Source organism: Mangifera indica, chromosome 3, assembly GCF_011075055.1.
Source record: "Mangifera indica cultivar Alphonso chromosome 3, CATAS_Mindica_2.1, whole genome shotgun sequence".
Classification (NCBI taxonomy): Eukaryota; Viridiplantae; Streptophyta; class Magnoliopsida; order Sapindales; family Anacardiaceae; genus Mangifera; species Mangifera indica.
This window is the reverse complement of record NC_058139.1, coordinates 8,683,275-8,700,703: the sequence shown is the minus strand read 5'-3', so window position 1 is coordinate 8,700,703 and position 17,429 is coordinate 8,683,275. Positions and strand designations below refer to the sequence as shown.

The window sequence follows — 17,429 nt, the reverse complement described above, 5'->3', positions numbered from 1 at the left end:
AGAGATTGGAGTTTGGAAGAATCTAAGGTTACAGGGGTGTTTGGATTGACAGAAAATGAGGAAAAGAAAAAACATTTAAAGAAAGCAGAAACCCAAGAACCCATCATATTGAATCTTTACATTATAAATTTCAGGAATTCATACTTTATAGTGTTTTATATTAAAAAATGAATTATTATTTTCTGGGCATTAGTTATTTAGTTTTATTTCTTTCTTTCTCAAATATGCAAGTCATGGAAGTCATAAATAGCTTCAAATTTCAATTAGGGATACTGTCCTATACAAGAGAAGGAAAGAGTTCGGCCGGCAAATATATATTGTGAAGAAAAACATAAACGCATTCTCGTGTATTCATCCATTTACACCTTTTAAACAAAAATGATTCCAATAAAGAGCAAGGAAAACACAGTTGCAGCTCTTCATCAATATTTGAATTGCGCCCGAAAGATTATAAGCAAGCCAAGATGGCCCCGGAAATCTTGTTTTCAGAAATAAATGAATGATCAAAACGAAGGTTCTTCCTCCTGAGACTCCATTTTGCATATCGCGTACTCCCTCTCGAACAACAAAAATTCCTGAGAAATTGTAAAGAAACTTAACATTGTTGGCTCAATATAATTTCAGTGTCATCCTTTGGTAAACTCGGCATTTAGTTTAGGACTGTACACCTACAGTTGAGGAAAAAGCTAAACATGCATCTTTATGGCCATGCTAGATGAGAAAAACTAATATGCAGGATGAAGGTGAAGATTTACAGGATGGCCAACAAGTTTAAAATGCGATTTCATCAGTATTAGGCAAAAGAAAGCAGAAAATATGAGCTTTGTCACAAACCTCAAGCTGTTTTTTTTTTCTTCTTTTCTTTGGATCTGAGTGCACAAATAATAAAACTAACTATTTGTTTACCTGCAATTGTCGCTGACTAAACAAATGCAGAAACCCAGTTTCAGAGGAAGCGACTAGTTCAATCAACTCATTGTGGCTTTCAGGTTCATTACCCAACTCCACAAGTGATACAGAAACCTACAAGATTGTGAATAATCCAAAAGCTGAAAGTTGATACAATAAAGGGAAAAAAACAGAGAATATCTATGAAAATTTTCTATATATAAATACTCAAATCACACATAAATAAGGGATTTCTTTTAGGAATAAAAAAACAGTACCTGCATACAACGAAGACTGAGTTCTGGAAGACAGCACCTACGACAAAGTCCCCGAATAACATATGTTGCTGGGTCTTCCAAAGAACCATCTTCACTTGTATACCAAGCATCCAATCGGCATATCTCCATTGTAACTCCCAGTTGGAACCGAACAAGCTCCCCTTCATAAAATTATTACAAATTCAATCAGCGCTTAAACAATACCATCATAAAGCAAGCACAATTGCAACCACATGCATGCTTTGCCAGAAATGTAGCCTCAGTAGTATTCTTCACCTTTAAAGCCGGCTGCCATCACTGTACCAAGAATGCCACCATCATTTAAGTCATGAGACCTGAGTCCATCACCCTCTACTGCCAAACAGCGAAGCACGACCTCAATGCAGTAACTGTTGCTCGACGAAATAGAAACATTCACCTGAACATAAAAATTTGAATCATGGTCAAAGGCAAATAAATTATGGAGTTGGCTTTCAGAATCATTGATATGAAAAGAGAACATTAATTGTGCTACAGAGTACTTGTCAAACTCCACTCCAGCAATTCTTGTGAAAACAAGATGGCTCTTTCTCTATTCTTGACCTTTCTAAAGTTCATGTGTGACTACTATATATATAAATTTATGCCCAGCGACTATAGTTCTATAATAGTACCACTCACAAATTATCCTAGCAACAAAGTCACACAAGAAAGGCTGCTGAGGAGAATAAATAAAAGAAGATCTTATTCTTAATATATTTCTAAATGTGTCGTAGATTCAAAAATCTACATCTCTTTCTCTCTTTAATCTTCTCCTTTAAATTGATTTTCCCATTCTTTAATCTAGAACATTTGAAGAAGTTCTAGTAGTACTAAATAAGATCATCACATATAGGTTGTGCAGATCCATCATTAAGGAAGTAAATCCCTTCTCTTTTTCCCAGAGAACTTCAATCTGTAACTAATGATTAATGATAATAAACACAGTCAACGCCCAGAAGTTGAACATTGTAAGACAGCAAATCCCAAGCCAACTTTCACATAGAAATATTCATTAAAAACTTTAAGTGAATAAGTAAAAAAACAAATTCTTTACTAGAGACCTACATCATCCAATCTATGAAATAGCCAATCGGTCATTAGATTAATAAAACCAATTAACACCTGAACAGCTGAACTGAAAGAAACATATGTACAATTGTACCCAAATACCCTAATCATTGTTCTAGGCATGACTATTTCGTTTTCCCATTTTTTATTTTACACAGTAATAAACATACCATTAATTGGCGCTCTAGTACAACTTCCTCGCTCACTGTAGAATAAAGAGCACTCATTAATGCAGTGCACATTGTGGCATCGGGAGACATACATTCACCGGTAGGCAGGCAGAGAATTGCTGTAGCATGCAACTCGAGGAATAATGGTTCTGTTGATTCATATACATGGTCTTCAAGGGAAACCAACCATGGATTTTCTTTTCCTGTATTAAGAATTCAAACCATTAAATGTCAAAGCACTAATAATATATCCATAAAGTCATAAAGTTCATAGAACAAAATAGAACACATGAGAAGCATAAATCACCTCAATCGAAAGGATACTATTATTGTACAATCTTGTTAATTAAACATCTTTCTAATTCTGATCATGTACTTGTTAAGTGTTCATGAATAGAGAAAGTCAATGTTACTTACGTTGAAGCAATACTAAAGATAAATTCAGTGTCTCTTGGGCCGCTGCAACAGCTCTTTGTTTCTCCTCAAAAGAGATTTCAGAAACATCAGCATTCTCTAATTCAATTTTAAGCCAGTTCCGATATGTTGCATCACAGGAATAGTACTCCCTCTATATAAATTAAAAATACATTTTTTCAGTCATAGGTAAATGATCAGGTCACAAATGCTAACCAAATTTCATAAGATAAACAGCACACAATAAATACAGAATGAAGCATACCCAGTCCAAGAACTCTTTTAGATTCTCAGAAACATAATCCTCGGGTGTATCAGGAGTTTCTGAAAGCTGCTTCAAAGGTTCAGCAAGGAAACTAAGTAATGCATGTGCACCTATAGGCATTGCTGGCACTCTCCACATAGAAATTAAAGCGAACTCCCTGAATAATATGTTGCTGAAAAAAAAAATTATTAATATCTGAAAGTGAATATAAATGCTCTTAGGGTTGAATTTTAATTTGAAATTTTCAAGCATGTGTAACAAAAAAATGCTTCAGAGAGAACCTTCTGAACCAGGGGAGCAACAAAACCAGACAACTTAAAATGATTCATCAGCATGAGTCCTGAAGATTTTAATGCAATAATAATAACAGTCTTTTTCAAATTTGTAAGCACAGCCACATCCTAATACTTATCATTTTGATGAGACAATTACAACTTCATAAAGTTTCAAGACTATTAAACATTGATATAGATCCATTACACAGCTACAAAGATAGGACTAGAATTACCTGTGTATCAATGCTTGCATACGAAGTTTGGCACTGATAGCTGCAACATTAGCAATGGTGGATGGAGGTGTAAAGCATAACCACTGGATTACCATAGCCTTTTGAAGACTCTGCAGCCGGTGCTGTTCTGCAACATCTATTACTTTGTCATATTTTCCAAGTTTGATTTCCCGAGATCTTGACATAACCCTGTTAGATTATGTTGTCAATACATCAACTCTTCATCAAAATCCTCATTGACTTGCCACTACCTCAAGAAAGAAAACATATAACTACCTCTCGATAATTTCTTCAAAACTGCCTTTTGAATCATCTCCAGGAGAAAATGGCAAATACTCCATAGCAGAAAGGAAGATTTTATATTTCACATGCACACTATCATAAAGAAAAAGAAAATGATACAGCAAGTCAAAATAATGAACAATTGCATGGGAAAAAGCCTAAGATAATGTGATATATGGTCTTAAAAAATTTATAATTATGATTAAGCAAGTCTACATTAAGATGTAATTTTCAATTGTCTCACAAACTCCTAGTTAAGACTTAATAGTCCTGTTGTAATATAGTGAGGTGATGTCAATCATTTCCTTTCTGATTTGACATGCATCTTACTACATCTCACCAAATTCGATCATTACCAACTATTAAAGGAATGCTATGACATCCTGTAAAAAGCATTACATGTCTGTGTGAAGCATGGATAATGAATAAGCAAAAGAATACAGGGAAATGGGAAACAAATATAACTTTGGTTTGCATTTTCATATTACTTAAAAATTTGCATTATTCAAAAAAGTAAAGACGCCATAAGTCCCTTTAAAGGGGAGAAAGAAACGTGACAAAATAAGAAAACAATAGTAACTCAGGCACTCTGTATTTCTTCTTCTATGTTTCCCTTTGTGATCAGAAACCCAAAGAATCAAACTCCAAATCAACAAGACCCAAAAATGTAGATTCCTTTATTGCCTTGACCAATACATAATGTCTTAGGTCTATCTACCAGTTTCGACATTTGTTAAAGATTACTTTTCCCAGCATTTAAGTTGACAAACAGTCAATTCTTTTTTGTTTTAGAAAAAATGCAAGGTATTCACCTTGAAGGTGCCAAAAAAGTATGGGGTGCCGCTGAGTTCCAACAGACAAATGAGAAAGAGGCCATCTCAAAACCAGAAATTAAGGCAAGGTTATAATACTGCATATTCCCACTTGCATTCTATAGTTTTGAGAGTAAACATTAACTATCATTAATTTAAATAAACTGATAAAAAGGGAAAGAATTCAAACTGAACTGCCATATATTTTCCACATTCATTGCCCTCATAAATTGTAACTACACATAATGCTCCCCATGCACTGCATTCTTGAAAACCTGATTGAAAAAAGCCTAAAGCAACTGATCATCTTTTAATCAAGCTGTTCTCATGATTTAGCTGTAAATATTATTTGGCAAGTCACATTCACAGAATTGTAAATAAATATACAGTTGCCACACTCAGATATCCAACAATTTTATATATACAGTCATATATGAATACATTGCACATAATTTCAACCCTATGATACCAAAACATAACAAAGGGTGAGGATGCAACAGAAACATAACCTCCATAGGGAGTTATAGGCACCTGCTATTTAGCCTTAGTTCCATCATGTGCACAAAGAGGTCAATACATCGGTGGCCTGCAAGCTGGGAAGCATAAATCCCAACCAATTCCTCGTGTTGCTTTGAAAATAAAAACATTGCATACCTGTTATCAGAAATTCCAACTCAGAAAATTACAAATATAGAAACCAGGACCTCAAAAATACAAAAGAGCATCATTTTGATTTGCAAACAAAACATAGAAAATCAAAATCATATAGGCTAACAGATAGTACTGTCAACTATCTAGAAATATCATGGTTGTGACAAACACGAACGATGGAACTGTATGCAGCCTGGCATATTCTCAGTAATCTATATCTTTCCAGGAATTAAAAGAAAATCTAAGCAAAGTTTGGCAAAAAGGTACAGACACATAAAACAGTTGGGCTTGTAATTACTTACATGTGTATAATGTGATCACCAATAATCATAAGCTCATCCCTAATAGGATTCTTCATTTCATCAGTAAGTAAATATCTAAGCACAAGCACTAGATGTGCACCAAATCGGATCATCTGAGGATCGCCATGAGGCCTGAGGGGAACCAAGGTATATACTGTTCAGCAAAATGATTCAACCAGCCAAAAATAAAATTAAATAATCCAGTGAATTTGAAAAATAGAATTTAAATGCACTTCATGACAATTGATCCATGTAATTCTGGTAATGCCTCAAGATCTCTAAGGTAGTAACTGCTAAGTAGTTTTCATTTGCAAAATTGCCCCAGTCTTTTGGCTTTTTTCAATCCAATTCCAGATTGCTTAGTCTGAAACTTTGCTACCAAAGGAATTAGGAGTAAGAAATCACCAATTGCTATTAAGGACTAAGGACGAGGTGCCAGTAGACAGAATACCCAGCCTCAAAGACATTTAACAGAGGACTACCTGAAGACATTTTGATCATCTTCTGAAGGTGCTATCCATGACCATAGGAGTTCCACAAGATGTGGTATGTTCCCTAACATAAGCTTCATCTGTCAAGCAATGTGCAGTTAGAGACAACAAACCAGAAGTTTCAACGAAGTATGAAAAGCTACATTCTCATTCAATTACTAAGCACAATATCTGGAAGCCCTAATCTAATATTTAGGATAAATTTGAAAGGAAAGCAAAAAAATATGATAACTAAAAAGAGGGATGAAAACTTTCTAATTTCCACCACAGATATACCAGCCAACAGAAGGGGAAACTAGGATTTAATGGCATATCCAAGCAGTTGAGATAAAAAATCCACAAGTTAATTGAGTTGAGATCTCTTTGTATATGTGTGTGTGTGTGTGTGGAAGGAAATAAAAGACGAAGTCTTCATAATATATGAGTGTTTTTACAATTACACCTGTGTGTTCTGCCATTAAATGCATAATAAACGTAGTATAGTGCCCTTGAGCTGAAAGGAAACAATCACAATCTGATTACACCAAATGGTACAAGGCAAACCTTCCACTTTGCCATTGTCTCTCAAAATGGTAATTTTTTTTCTAAATTACTTCAGGTAGAAGCATGATCAGTATGACCAATTCAATCGTTTTACATCTTCCATTAATCCATAACCAATCTTCATAAAATCCAGATGGATCAAGGAAGCTAGAAATTCAGTACTGCAAAGTAAATTTAGCAATGAAATTGAAAATCACATTTTCTAGAGACAAACCTCAATTTGTCGTTGCTGCTCCTTGCACCCTCGAGTAACGGCTTCATGCACCATTTCTCTAGATTTAGCAAAACAGATGAAGATGCCATCTATGAGATGCATATGAAGGGGATAATAACATTCAAATAGAAAACATGCAGTAAACGTACCCTGAATGGAGCTTTTGAAGAAGAGAAGAAAGATCTCGTGGCTGTTGGTTCAAAACTTGCAGTGGCCAACTTTCTGGTCCGCCTAAGGGCTGAGAGGTGCTGCTAATTTGTCCCAAACTTCCTTCAATATCATCTCCATAACTTTTTAACTGCTCCATTCTACCTGGTTGTAGATGAGCTAGTTCTAGGTCCACTTGAACATCAAGCCAGGACTTTCCTATAGCCCAGCATGCAGACTGGAGAAATAGAGGCATTAGATTTCAGAATAGTTTTATCATTTTAAGTGATAAAAATTACATGAAATTTGATAGAGTTTCGCAAGGTAAGAATGCTAATCAGTCAGCTACACTGGCTGTCGCTTCAATTGAATTTAAAAAATAAAATTTTAAAAAAAATTGAAACACAGCAGACGGGCAATTTTTAGAAGGTCCTTCATACCTCCCAGTCAGTACAGATTGGAAGCATGTGCTTTAAGTTGCTGCATTGGGCAGCATATACAGCCGCTTCATATTTACCACCATCCTGTTCAGAAATTTTCTTCAAAACAAAGGGATAAAATTTCTGTTAGTTCAAGAAACTGAAAACTCAGAAAATCACAATGGGGGCAAAACTCCTATAATAAAAACAAAATAGTGCATTCGTTCTCAAGGATTTCCACAGCAAAGCGTGTAAAATTTAATTCAAAAGGCCTTATAGAAGAATTCAAACAATCTTGCCTACTCGAGAGACAGAACACCATGATCAGATAAAGAGCATAGCAAGCAACAGAAATATGTATTAAATGTTTACAGTGCTAAATCAATGTAACAATGCAAGAAAGCTATCTTATGGCTGTTTCAAGCTTACCTCTGACGTACCATAGGAAGCCCATTTCCAAAGTCGCCACTGGTGACCAATACCACTTTGCAGTTCAATGGCCTGAAGAGTTCTATTTTTCCCGTTCTTCACCAGGGCTTCAGCAGATGGAAATAGGTCCATTCCTCCAAATGGGCATAATGATGCGGCTCTCCAGGGCTTCCAAATTTGAAGTATCTATGAGAAAAGAGAAACAAAACAGAAATTCTGCAATAAAACTTCCCAAAAAATTCTTACCTGTCCAGCAGATCGGCAAAGGTGACATGCCTCTTCCAGTCTTCCAGCCCTTAATAGAGTCCAGACATCTTCAAGGAGGGATTCATCTAGCTTCTGTTGACATAGAACTGTTAATGCTACTTTAGAACAGAATTAGATGCCTAAGAAATACTCCTGTCACAAACTGGTACGAAAAAAACTCAACCACATGGTCTATTGCAAATCATCAAGTTCAATTATAAGAAAATTTGAGATCTAGAAAAAAAGCATAAAAAAGATGCACATCCTTTGGGTTGCATGTAGAATCAGGAAACATTTTAAGCAACTGATTGCCAATGTACTTGCAGCAGAAAAAAGCAATGACATTGTTTAAAACCAAAAATGTTGGTTGAACTAATGTTTTATGTTTAAGGCATCCCTTCCTCTAAAATAGGAAATACTCATGCTTCATACTTCAAATATAAGGAGACTGTTATCATTCTTAAACTATAATGTATTTATTAGCATTCTTTCATCCATTGATCTGTTCTCTAAACATTCCACTCTATTGAGAATTTAGTATTGCAGTACCCCATAAGTACCATGCAACTCTAACTATGTTAGGTTTCTAAAATAATGTCCTTGTTTACATTAAAATATGAACTTCTATACATGGCATAAGCAGCCACATATGAAAATAAAACCAATAGAATTGCAGTTGGACATAATGATTCACAATGTCAAAATGAAAGCAATCCTACAAGAATTTGTATAACAGTTATGTGGGTACTTTGTCGTCAGGTAGCTGGTGAGCATGTTCGCGTGTTGGAGCATCAAAATCTAAGTGATGAACAGTGTTAGAACTGGAAGCTCCTTTCTTGAGAAACCGTTGCGTATGGTGCCAAATTCCAGAATTGGGAAGATAGGTACCCACATGAGATCCTCGAACCTAGATATAATAATTAATTTGTCAAAAAAAATGCAGTTGACTAACAGTCCTCATACATGATAAAAAAAAGATTCAGTGCAAAGTCTCTTGCCAAGAAGAGGAGTAACCTAGTGATACAGAGTAAAACATTTGCATACTAAGTTCTTTGGCATCACAAATCGGCGTCCAAAAAACATTCATCCAGTCATTCCGGATTCCTCAGTTCATCTTATGCCTTAGATGGAATAGCCTTTTTTTTTTCTAGCTATTAGTATCCTTCATTCCAGTATGGTGGCAGGGAATACAAAGTTCAAGTAGGCTTCGTCGGTTTGAGAAGGTGAACAATGAATCCTAGTGATTGAAGGTTCAAGTACTGAGCGAATATTCAAACGTATATTCATGTGAGAACTTCTTGCCCCTTTGGTTGACACCACCTTAGCCTTAGTCAGTAAGGGAGGGGTGACTATTAGATAGGGACTACAGAAGTTCATGGGAAGAGGTTAGTAGAAGAGATCATGTTTCCAGGGTTGGAGTCACCGAAGTAAACGATAGGCAAGAGAAGACACAAAAGACTGTAGTCCTGATATAATATAAAATTCCAAAAAGAAAAAGTTATGTTATATTCCAGCGTGCAGAATTTGATAATTTAATCACCTTGCTTTCCAGGTCAAGAGCTTTAGATGCTAATCCTTCAAGCCATTGAACAATCCGAAGGCATAATTGTGCTGTATGGTCATTGACAACAAACTGGCAAGCCTCTATATGTGATGTTGAAGGTGACTGATATAATCAAATAGATTTAAATCAGGGTGGTAAAACCTTCAACATTAAATTAATGTTTCCTATTAATGACTAAAGGAAAAATATACGCACCAGGATATGATCTTCAGGGAGTTCTTCAGTCCCTGCAAGAAACACCAGAATTGTCATACATAAAACCCTAAGTTCATATGACAAAACTTGCAGAAAATGAAAAAATGAAGAGAAAAGTGCTAAATAAATGGGTTACATAGCATCCAACACATATACATACGTGAACCAGGAAGAAATTTTCTTGCTGATAACTTCAGGGGAATGAATCTCTATGAATATGTTTAGCAAGAAAATGTATATCAAGGAAGAAAAAGAAGACTGGAACAGTATTGGATATGCATTAAGCAGAAGAATAAAGAATAAGATTATGTATTATATTACTCTTTCCTAGGGCATTACTTGTTTATCAACTGAATATCAGTTGTAGCTAAAAACGTTTTAGAGGTTAAAGATATATTTCCTTTTCCATATAGGTACCACAGAAGAGACCAGGTAGCGGCCTCATCAAGCAGGAACTGAGCTTTCTGCCTCATCAACTTGTCCTCCACAACCCTTAACCGTATGTTGGACCCATACCTGGAAAACCAACAAACAAAATGAAGTCAAATGGCCCCAAAAACACTGATATTACTTAATAGGTTAAAGTTTCAACCAAGTATGGTCCGTGAAGTAGAATAGATAGCAGTAAGAATTCAATTTATATCTAAAATAAACAAGAAGATGCAACGAATGAAATTAAAGATTTCATTAAGAATAGACAGAAGTAAGAATTCCCTTTATATCTAAAAATAAACAAGAAGAGCAACAAATGAAGTTAATCATTTCCAACTTGTTACAACAGTAGTGTATCCATTAATGTAACCAGGAAACAAATCAATTTGACATATGGTAGAATCACAGACACTACCTTAGTAACAAGGAAAAGATTCTGACTGCCGTAATTTTGTCCATACTAATAATATCAAATGTCATGCATACAAGAAATATGGACAAATTGAAAGAGTTAGTAGCACACACCTGATCGATTCAGATACATTCCGGCATGATCTTTCAAACCTTAAAATCAGATCATGTATTGGCATTAACCCTGCAGAACACGAATTCAAGTAAATAAATAACATGTATACTGAAAAATGCTACTTTATGCTATGGCAGGATGAAGATCCACAAACAACAAGAAAGTGAGATGTTCAGAGCAAAAAGAATATAGTTTTAACCGCAACATCTCCAGCATAAAAAAATGTACTTCAATGAATAATTGCCTTATGCTTTGTACAACTGGATAACATCCAATTAAAAATAGAAATACCAATACAGGATCTTATCAACTTAATATAAATATATCCTCAAGGAATTAGGATTTAAATTATCTGAAGCCTGGTGTTGATGAAATTATCCCCTCCCAACAAATGAATAAACTAGAAATAAAAAGGTTTTACAGAGTTTTTCACAAATTTATTATAGGAACATTAGGACCAACATGAAAATGTTTATAATTAGAAGAAAAAAATGCAGTCTAAAAAAGCTCAAACAATAAAATGTCAATCTGCATAAACATATTCTGCAATTAGTATAGAATTTCCTAGAACTAACACTACAAGGTTTAGTGTAATTTAAATTTATTAGTTCCCACCTCCCTGAAACAAGCACAAGAAATTGATAAGGCTAATCAAACAAATTACAAAAACTGGGTTAATTAATAAACAATGTAATTATGACAAAGTTTTTTTTTTTTTTTAAAGGATCTCAAATGAAGCACTCTATGTGCAGGATTTTGCTTAAGCACCTTGAAGAGCAGAATCCAGTAAAGATGCAAACAGAGCAAAGGTTGTCTCTCCACTATCTGCCAAAGCATCATTCTCAATCTTGCAAGCTTTTAGTGACTGACTTCCTAAGTGGATTGAATCAAGAGCAACATCAGCATCAAAGATGCCATGACTATCAATTGATGACCTCCTTTTACTAGCCGATTGCATCTTAACTGGTGTTCCTTCATAGTCAAAGCTCTGGACCTCTTGTTTAATATTTTCAAGAATCAATGCTGTGTTAGTTGGGCTGTGGATATTTGTCCCATCATACAACAGCCCAGGTTCATTGATCTTCGAAACTGAACGTTGCTGATGCGGTGATATGCTTGAAGTCGAGTGTCTTTTCCTGCATGTGTGGCGTACTTGAAAATGATTATGAAAACAATGCACAGTGTTAAGAACAGCTTTTTGAGTTCTAGTCCTGAAAAAATTCCACCTATTATCTTGACCAATTATAGAATAGTAAAAAGAAAAGAGAGAGACCCAATAAAATGTGGAATAAATTAGGAAAAAAAAGATAAATTCACCAATACATACTACAAGACATCCAATGAAGTAGCTGAGACAATGCAAAAATTTGCATTTCCACATAAATCCTGCCACAATTTCAACCCATTCCATTTTCTTTTTCTATCTGTTCGCTTCAATTTGAGGATTTCGTTTCTGGTTTTTCCAATAATCACTCTTAAAGGTTTCAACTTTCCTCCTTTTGCTTTCATTAAAAGAGTTATGACAAGGGAAAAGTTCATGGTGATTGAAGAAAAGAAGAAGCGGAATACTAAAGCTGAACCACAAATGTTATTTTCTTCTACAGCTGAACGAACTTAAATTTCATACAACTCAAGTCAATCAAGAAATAATTTACATTCTCACTACAGAGAGAAAGAATAATGTAAATCTAAAAGAAAAATAAAATCTAACTAAATGCAAAAATCGAACCCCCAACAACTTTACTTCATTTCCCTCAAACATAGACACAAATTATAAAATTGTTTCCTTAGCTTAAACCATTAACTAATTTACTTCTGCAGCGAAACGAAATCAAAGTTCGTAAAATTCCACTCAAACAGTTAAAAAAAAAAAAACCATCAACAAATAACTAAATGCGCCAAACAACCTACAACCGAACAAATTTTCTTCTACTTCAATTCATCGTCGAAATTCCACGAAAAAACAAAATAACTAAAACTGAAAGCTTTGTATTACTTTAATTCAACATAAATTGCAATTATTTAAAATTCTACCCGTAACGTCGAAACTGTTCCCGGGTGGAGAGATCTTCCGGGTCGAAGAAGCTAGATGACGCCTCCATATCAACCTCCATTTCTCTGTTATGAAACGAAATCTTTCAGAGTTTCTGGAAGTGGGACTGTAACTTCAGCTTAAACCCTAGAGAAAAGCCTTAAAAGCTCTTGGCGGGGATTTCGTTTTTTTTGGCTAAAATGAAGGTGATGAGCAAACGACAGCGTTTACTTCTGGTCCTCCTTCAACCTGAAACGCACCGTTCTGTCCGGGCGCGGTAGGTTTACAAATTTAGGCTCATGTATAATTTGATTTATTATAATTTTATAAAATATATAATTAAAACTAATTCTGTTTATTAAAAGTCCCCCTCTTGATAATAGAAATTTTTTTACCGTTAAGTTCTTTTAAAGCAATAAAATATGTGCAAATGGACAATATATACAAAATTCATTAATATCTTCCGCAATTAGAGATAATAATAAATTAAATTGGATTGGATAAATCTAAGACCCATACAATAGTAAGTCTTATGATTGGAATGATACTATAAAAAGTGTAAGACTTACAGTTCAATCTTATATATATAAGATTAGTGGGGTACAACAATAACGAACACATTTATTAATTTAAAAATAATAATTTTATGTATCATAATTATTAATTAATTAATTTTTTAATAATTATAAAAACAGTAACCGGCTACCCCATGAGTTTGTCTAAGCTTCGCCCCAAAGATCCATGGGCTTAGCCCTGTTGCTACAGTAGCAGGCCAAGTCCTTCCAGGTCCAATTTGACACCTCTATTCCCAATCACACCTCTTGCTTCTAGTTTATTCAATTCACCCCTCAATTTTGTTATGTTATACGAATGCAACCCATAGTTTTGTTAAGAGTTAACTGTTTTATCCCACCCAAGGTTTTAGAAAATGACACTGATGCCTTCTACTTTTGGGTTTTTTTTTTGTTAAGGTTGGTAAATTTTGGGTGAAATTGTAATTTAAGAATTTAATGAGAGAAACTTAATTTACAAATGTAATCAAATCAAGTCATGTTTGATATAAACTTGATTCGATTCGATGACGTTAAAAAAAGTTAAATCTTTTTGGCTGACAACAAACACCAGCTAGTTTGCACCCATTGTAACATCCCCTGGTTTCTCTGAATTATTCACCACTAATTTGATTTACGTCCATTTTAGTCAAGATTTCCTAATCCGCCCCTCGGATTTGTCCATAGAAAACATAATGGCATGAGTGTTATTCTTTGATAATCCGAAGTCATTTTATATTCTCTGGCGCTGTACAGATAACAAGAGCCTCATCCAATCCAACGTTTCATCCGACAGCACAATGGCGGTGATACTACGTTGTTCATGCTTCTTTACACGGCCTACCTCCCTCCCATCTCCACCGTCTGATCATTTCTCCGACAAACCCCACGTCACCGGTTAGTTACACTTTTAACATTCCATAGATTTTCCAGCTTTTCGTTCCTGCTAGTAGCTTTAGTGCTTTGTTTGTTTACTTAAACTGGTTGTAATGTGCGTCTTGATGTTAATGCTGTTAGTTTAGACGAACTCTTGCATTTTCTTTTTGGGATTTTTGTGTTTAGTGAATGGGAATGGAAAATGAAGTTGATTAGTGATTATTCCCGTAGAAAGCTCAATTTGGTTACTGGAATTTGTTGTTTTGTTTTGTGTGGTTGTTGTGAAATCGGATTAAAGATGGTGAGGTTAAAATAAGCTTTTTTAGGCTGGTGTTGAGTGTATTGTTGTTGCTTTAGTTTGATTATCCTTTTTACTGTAAAACTGTGTTCTTTTTGTCTAGTAAATAAGGGAAATGGAAGATTTTGAAAATTTTATATGGTTTTTTTCATCAATTTCAGTTTTTTTTCCAAAGGAATTCGAAAAAATTTCAATATAATTAACAAACTGGGAAACATTTCAGTGCTTTGCGTCCATTTTTCAATATAATGATATGTCAAGCAGCATGCAGAAATCATGCTTTTTCCATGTGATTTGTGACCCTGGCATGGCTTCTTGTTTATGACAAATGTAAAACGATGAAAATTTTTAAGAGAAGAGGTTGAGCGAGTATAATCTGCTTTAGATGATTGAGTTGTCGGTCATAGAGTAGGATTACTTTCTGATGAATTCATATGATACACAAATAGTCCTTGGAAAAGACAGTTTGGTCTGTAGTATATAAGGTTCTGGTAGTATAATACCAGTGTACAAATCTTTATATTGGTTTAACATCCTTATACAACATGTGAGGTTAAGTCTTTTTATTGAATCAGGAAAGTTGGTTTCTCTTCTATTCAAAGAGAAAAAGTTCGCGCCATTTACAGGAAATGCTTCCAGAGTTATTCATCAAAGATTTGGTGAACTCTATGATTTGGAAGTAAGTCAGGGTTTCAGTCAAATGCCACCACCTCATGACAATTTTTTGGACAAATTACCGGCAGATCAGGTACGATGGTGAGTTCCTCAGTATTTGCTACCAAATGTTCTTTTTTTCTGTCTCAACTTAGACACTATTATGTTTTTGTTTGTTTGTGTCAAAAATGGTGCTAAAAGAACTCCCTTTGGTGAAATGTAAGGAATCACAATCTCGCTGATTTCAAATCTTAAAATCTGCTGTAAGGGGCACCTTTATGTCTGCCTTTTTTGTGCTTAGTTCTAAAATGAGTGTATATAGCCAAACATTTGCTGGAAAACGAAATAAGAAAACCTGCACATAATGCTGCTTTCTAAGGCTTTGAAACTCATTATTCTTAGAATGTAGTAGTTGTTTAGTAACAATTTTTATTTCCAAACTGTATATCATTTTTATCAAAGCACAAATCTATTATAATTAGGTCTCAATCTCTGCTTTTAGAAAGTTCTATGTTTATTGTATTGAATTCAAGCCACATCTGCATGGCTAATAGGAGGATTATTGGTTTCTGTGGTTGACTGTGACTTTGTTTATAATTTTTTTAACTTAATTTTTTATCTGATTAATATATTTATTGTCTCAGCAAGGAAAGATGCTATCAAAATCAACAGCAATGACATTGTTTCTGACCAATGCCTTTCTGTTGACTACACCTTTCAAAGCTCTAGCAGAAACATGCGAGGCTGATAACTCTTTCTTTAACATGCCTCTGCTACTAGTGGTGGCCCTCATCGGGGCTACCGTTGGAGGTAAAGTATCAAAGTCCTTATAGTTACTTGCAAATGTTTGTTTACTTGAGGTCCAAAAACGTTGCTTTGCACCACAAAGTTAACTGATTTAATGCATGCATTATATTTCAAAACTTAATGACTGGGTTACAAGCTCTGACCTTGACATTTATGCATAGTCATCCATTAACAAGGTTAATATCCAAAGCATGAATCATGCCTCCAAAGTGTTTTATTCGCGTTCAACTTAAAAGCAGTGTGTTGTATGCACCATTTTTATTTTTTCCTTACTCTCCTGTGGGGGAAATTTTTGGTTGGATTGGAAAAGAGTATCTATTTTCTCAGATATTTCTATTATTTTAATGACCGTTTATGCTTTCTCTATGCCTCAGGATAAGTTGTTATGTAATAACCATGCAAAGTGTAGACCAAATCCCTTTTCATTTTCACCCAATAATCTGTAATGTTCTACAGGATTACTCGCACGGCAGAGGAGAGGCGAACTGCAGCGACTCAATGATCAATTGCGGCAGATCAATACAGCTCTAAGAAGGCAAGCTAAGATTGAATCCTATGCCCCCAACTTGAGTTATGCTCCTGTTGGTGGTAGGATATCAGAAAGTGAAGTAATTGTTGATCCAAAAAAGGAAGAGTTGATTTTTCGGTTGAAAACTGGAAAGAACTTTTTGAGAAATCAGGATCCAGAGAAAGCATACGCAGAGTTTAAGATGGCTCTTGATATTGCTCAGAATCTGAAGGATCCTATCGAGGAAAAGAAGGCTGCTAGAGGTTTAGGTTTGTTTCTAGTACATCTAGCGGGTCTTTTTTTCTGCACGTAAAATGGAATTCATTTGTACCGCATATGGGCATTATATTTTCAAGTTTTTCTGACTAGATTTTACTACATTTAGGAGCCTCATTGCAAAGGCAGGGCAAATACCGGGAAGCCATTCAGTACCACTCTATGGTTCTTGAAATCTCTCGTCGAGAAGGGGAACAATCTGGGAACACTGAAGCTTATGGGGCTATTGCGGACTGTTATACCGAACTCGGAGATCTTGAACGAGCAGGCAGATTCTATGATCAGTATATTGCAAGATTGGAAACAGATTGAACTATTCTGATAACCTGATACGTGAGGCAAAAGTTGTAGCAGAGGCTTTAGAAAGATCCCAGATCATTTTTATTTTTTTTTAATCTAGGTTCGAATCACTACCCTATGTGGAATATCCATTTGAATTTTTACTATTTTAGCATATAATCATCACATCGTGCCCACAAGGATCAAAATTACATCAAGAAAATAAACCAGAATAGCCAACAAACCAACCACAGTATCGATCTCAATGAACTCACCATTTTAA

The 17,429-nt window shown here is 35.0% G+C and overlaps 2 protein-coding genes across 3 annotated transcripts; one reads left to right on the top strand and one right to left on the bottom strand.

Moving 5' to 3' along the window:
* Nucleotides 1-236: 236 nt before the first annotated feature.
* On the bottom strand, nucleotides 237-13,143 carry LOC123211844 (nuclear pore complex protein NUP107). The gene is made up of 24 exons (XM_044630770.1): nucleotides 12,900-13,143; nucleotides 11,634-12,001; nucleotides 10,865-10,934; nucleotides 10,308-10,423; nucleotides 9,908-9,939; nucleotides 9,689-9,814; nucleotides 8,897-9,055; nucleotides 8,149-8,241; nucleotides 7,903-8,070; nucleotides 7,495-7,593; nucleotides 7,057-7,292; nucleotides 6,908-6,965; nucleotides 6,142-6,230; nucleotides 5,660-5,791; nucleotides 5,238-5,360; nucleotides 3,889-3,987; nucleotides 3,613-3,801; nucleotides 3,105-3,276; nucleotides 2,843-2,993; nucleotides 2,426-2,628; nucleotides 1,443-1,584; nucleotides 1,167-1,327; nucleotides 907-1,023; nucleotides 237-575 (listed from the first exon to the last, which is right to left on the bottom strand). Exons 1-24 carry the CDS (start codon nucleotides 12,977-12,979, stop codon nucleotides 504-506), a joined length of 3,255 nt encoding a protein of 1,084 aa, XP_044486705.1. The 5' UTR covers nucleotides 12,980-13,143; the 3' UTR covers nucleotides 237-503.
* A 989-nt stretch (nucleotides 13,144-14,132) lies between these two features.
* LOC123211320 (protein FLUORESCENT IN BLUE LIGHT, chloroplastic) lies at nucleotides 14,133-17,332 on the top strand. Of its 2 annotated transcripts, XM_044629958.1 has the most exons (5): nucleotides 14,133-14,345; nucleotides 15,198-15,370; nucleotides 15,921-16,086; nucleotides 16,540-16,860; nucleotides 16,977-17,332. In XM_044629958.1, the coding sequence occupies exons 1-5, from the start codon at nucleotides 14,249-14,251 to the stop codon at nucleotides 17,177-17,179; spliced, it is 960 nt and encodes a 319-aa protein (XP_044485893.1). In that variant the 5' UTR covers nucleotides 14,133-14,248; the 3' UTR covers nucleotides 17,180-17,332. The 2 variants fall into 2 exon arrangements, with proteins under 2 accessions (XP_044485893.1, XP_044485894.1); XM_044629959.1 differs by lacking the exon at nucleotides 14,133-14,345 and having other exon boundaries at nucleotides 15,240-15,378.
* Nucleotides 17,333-17,429: the final 97 nt, after the last annotated feature.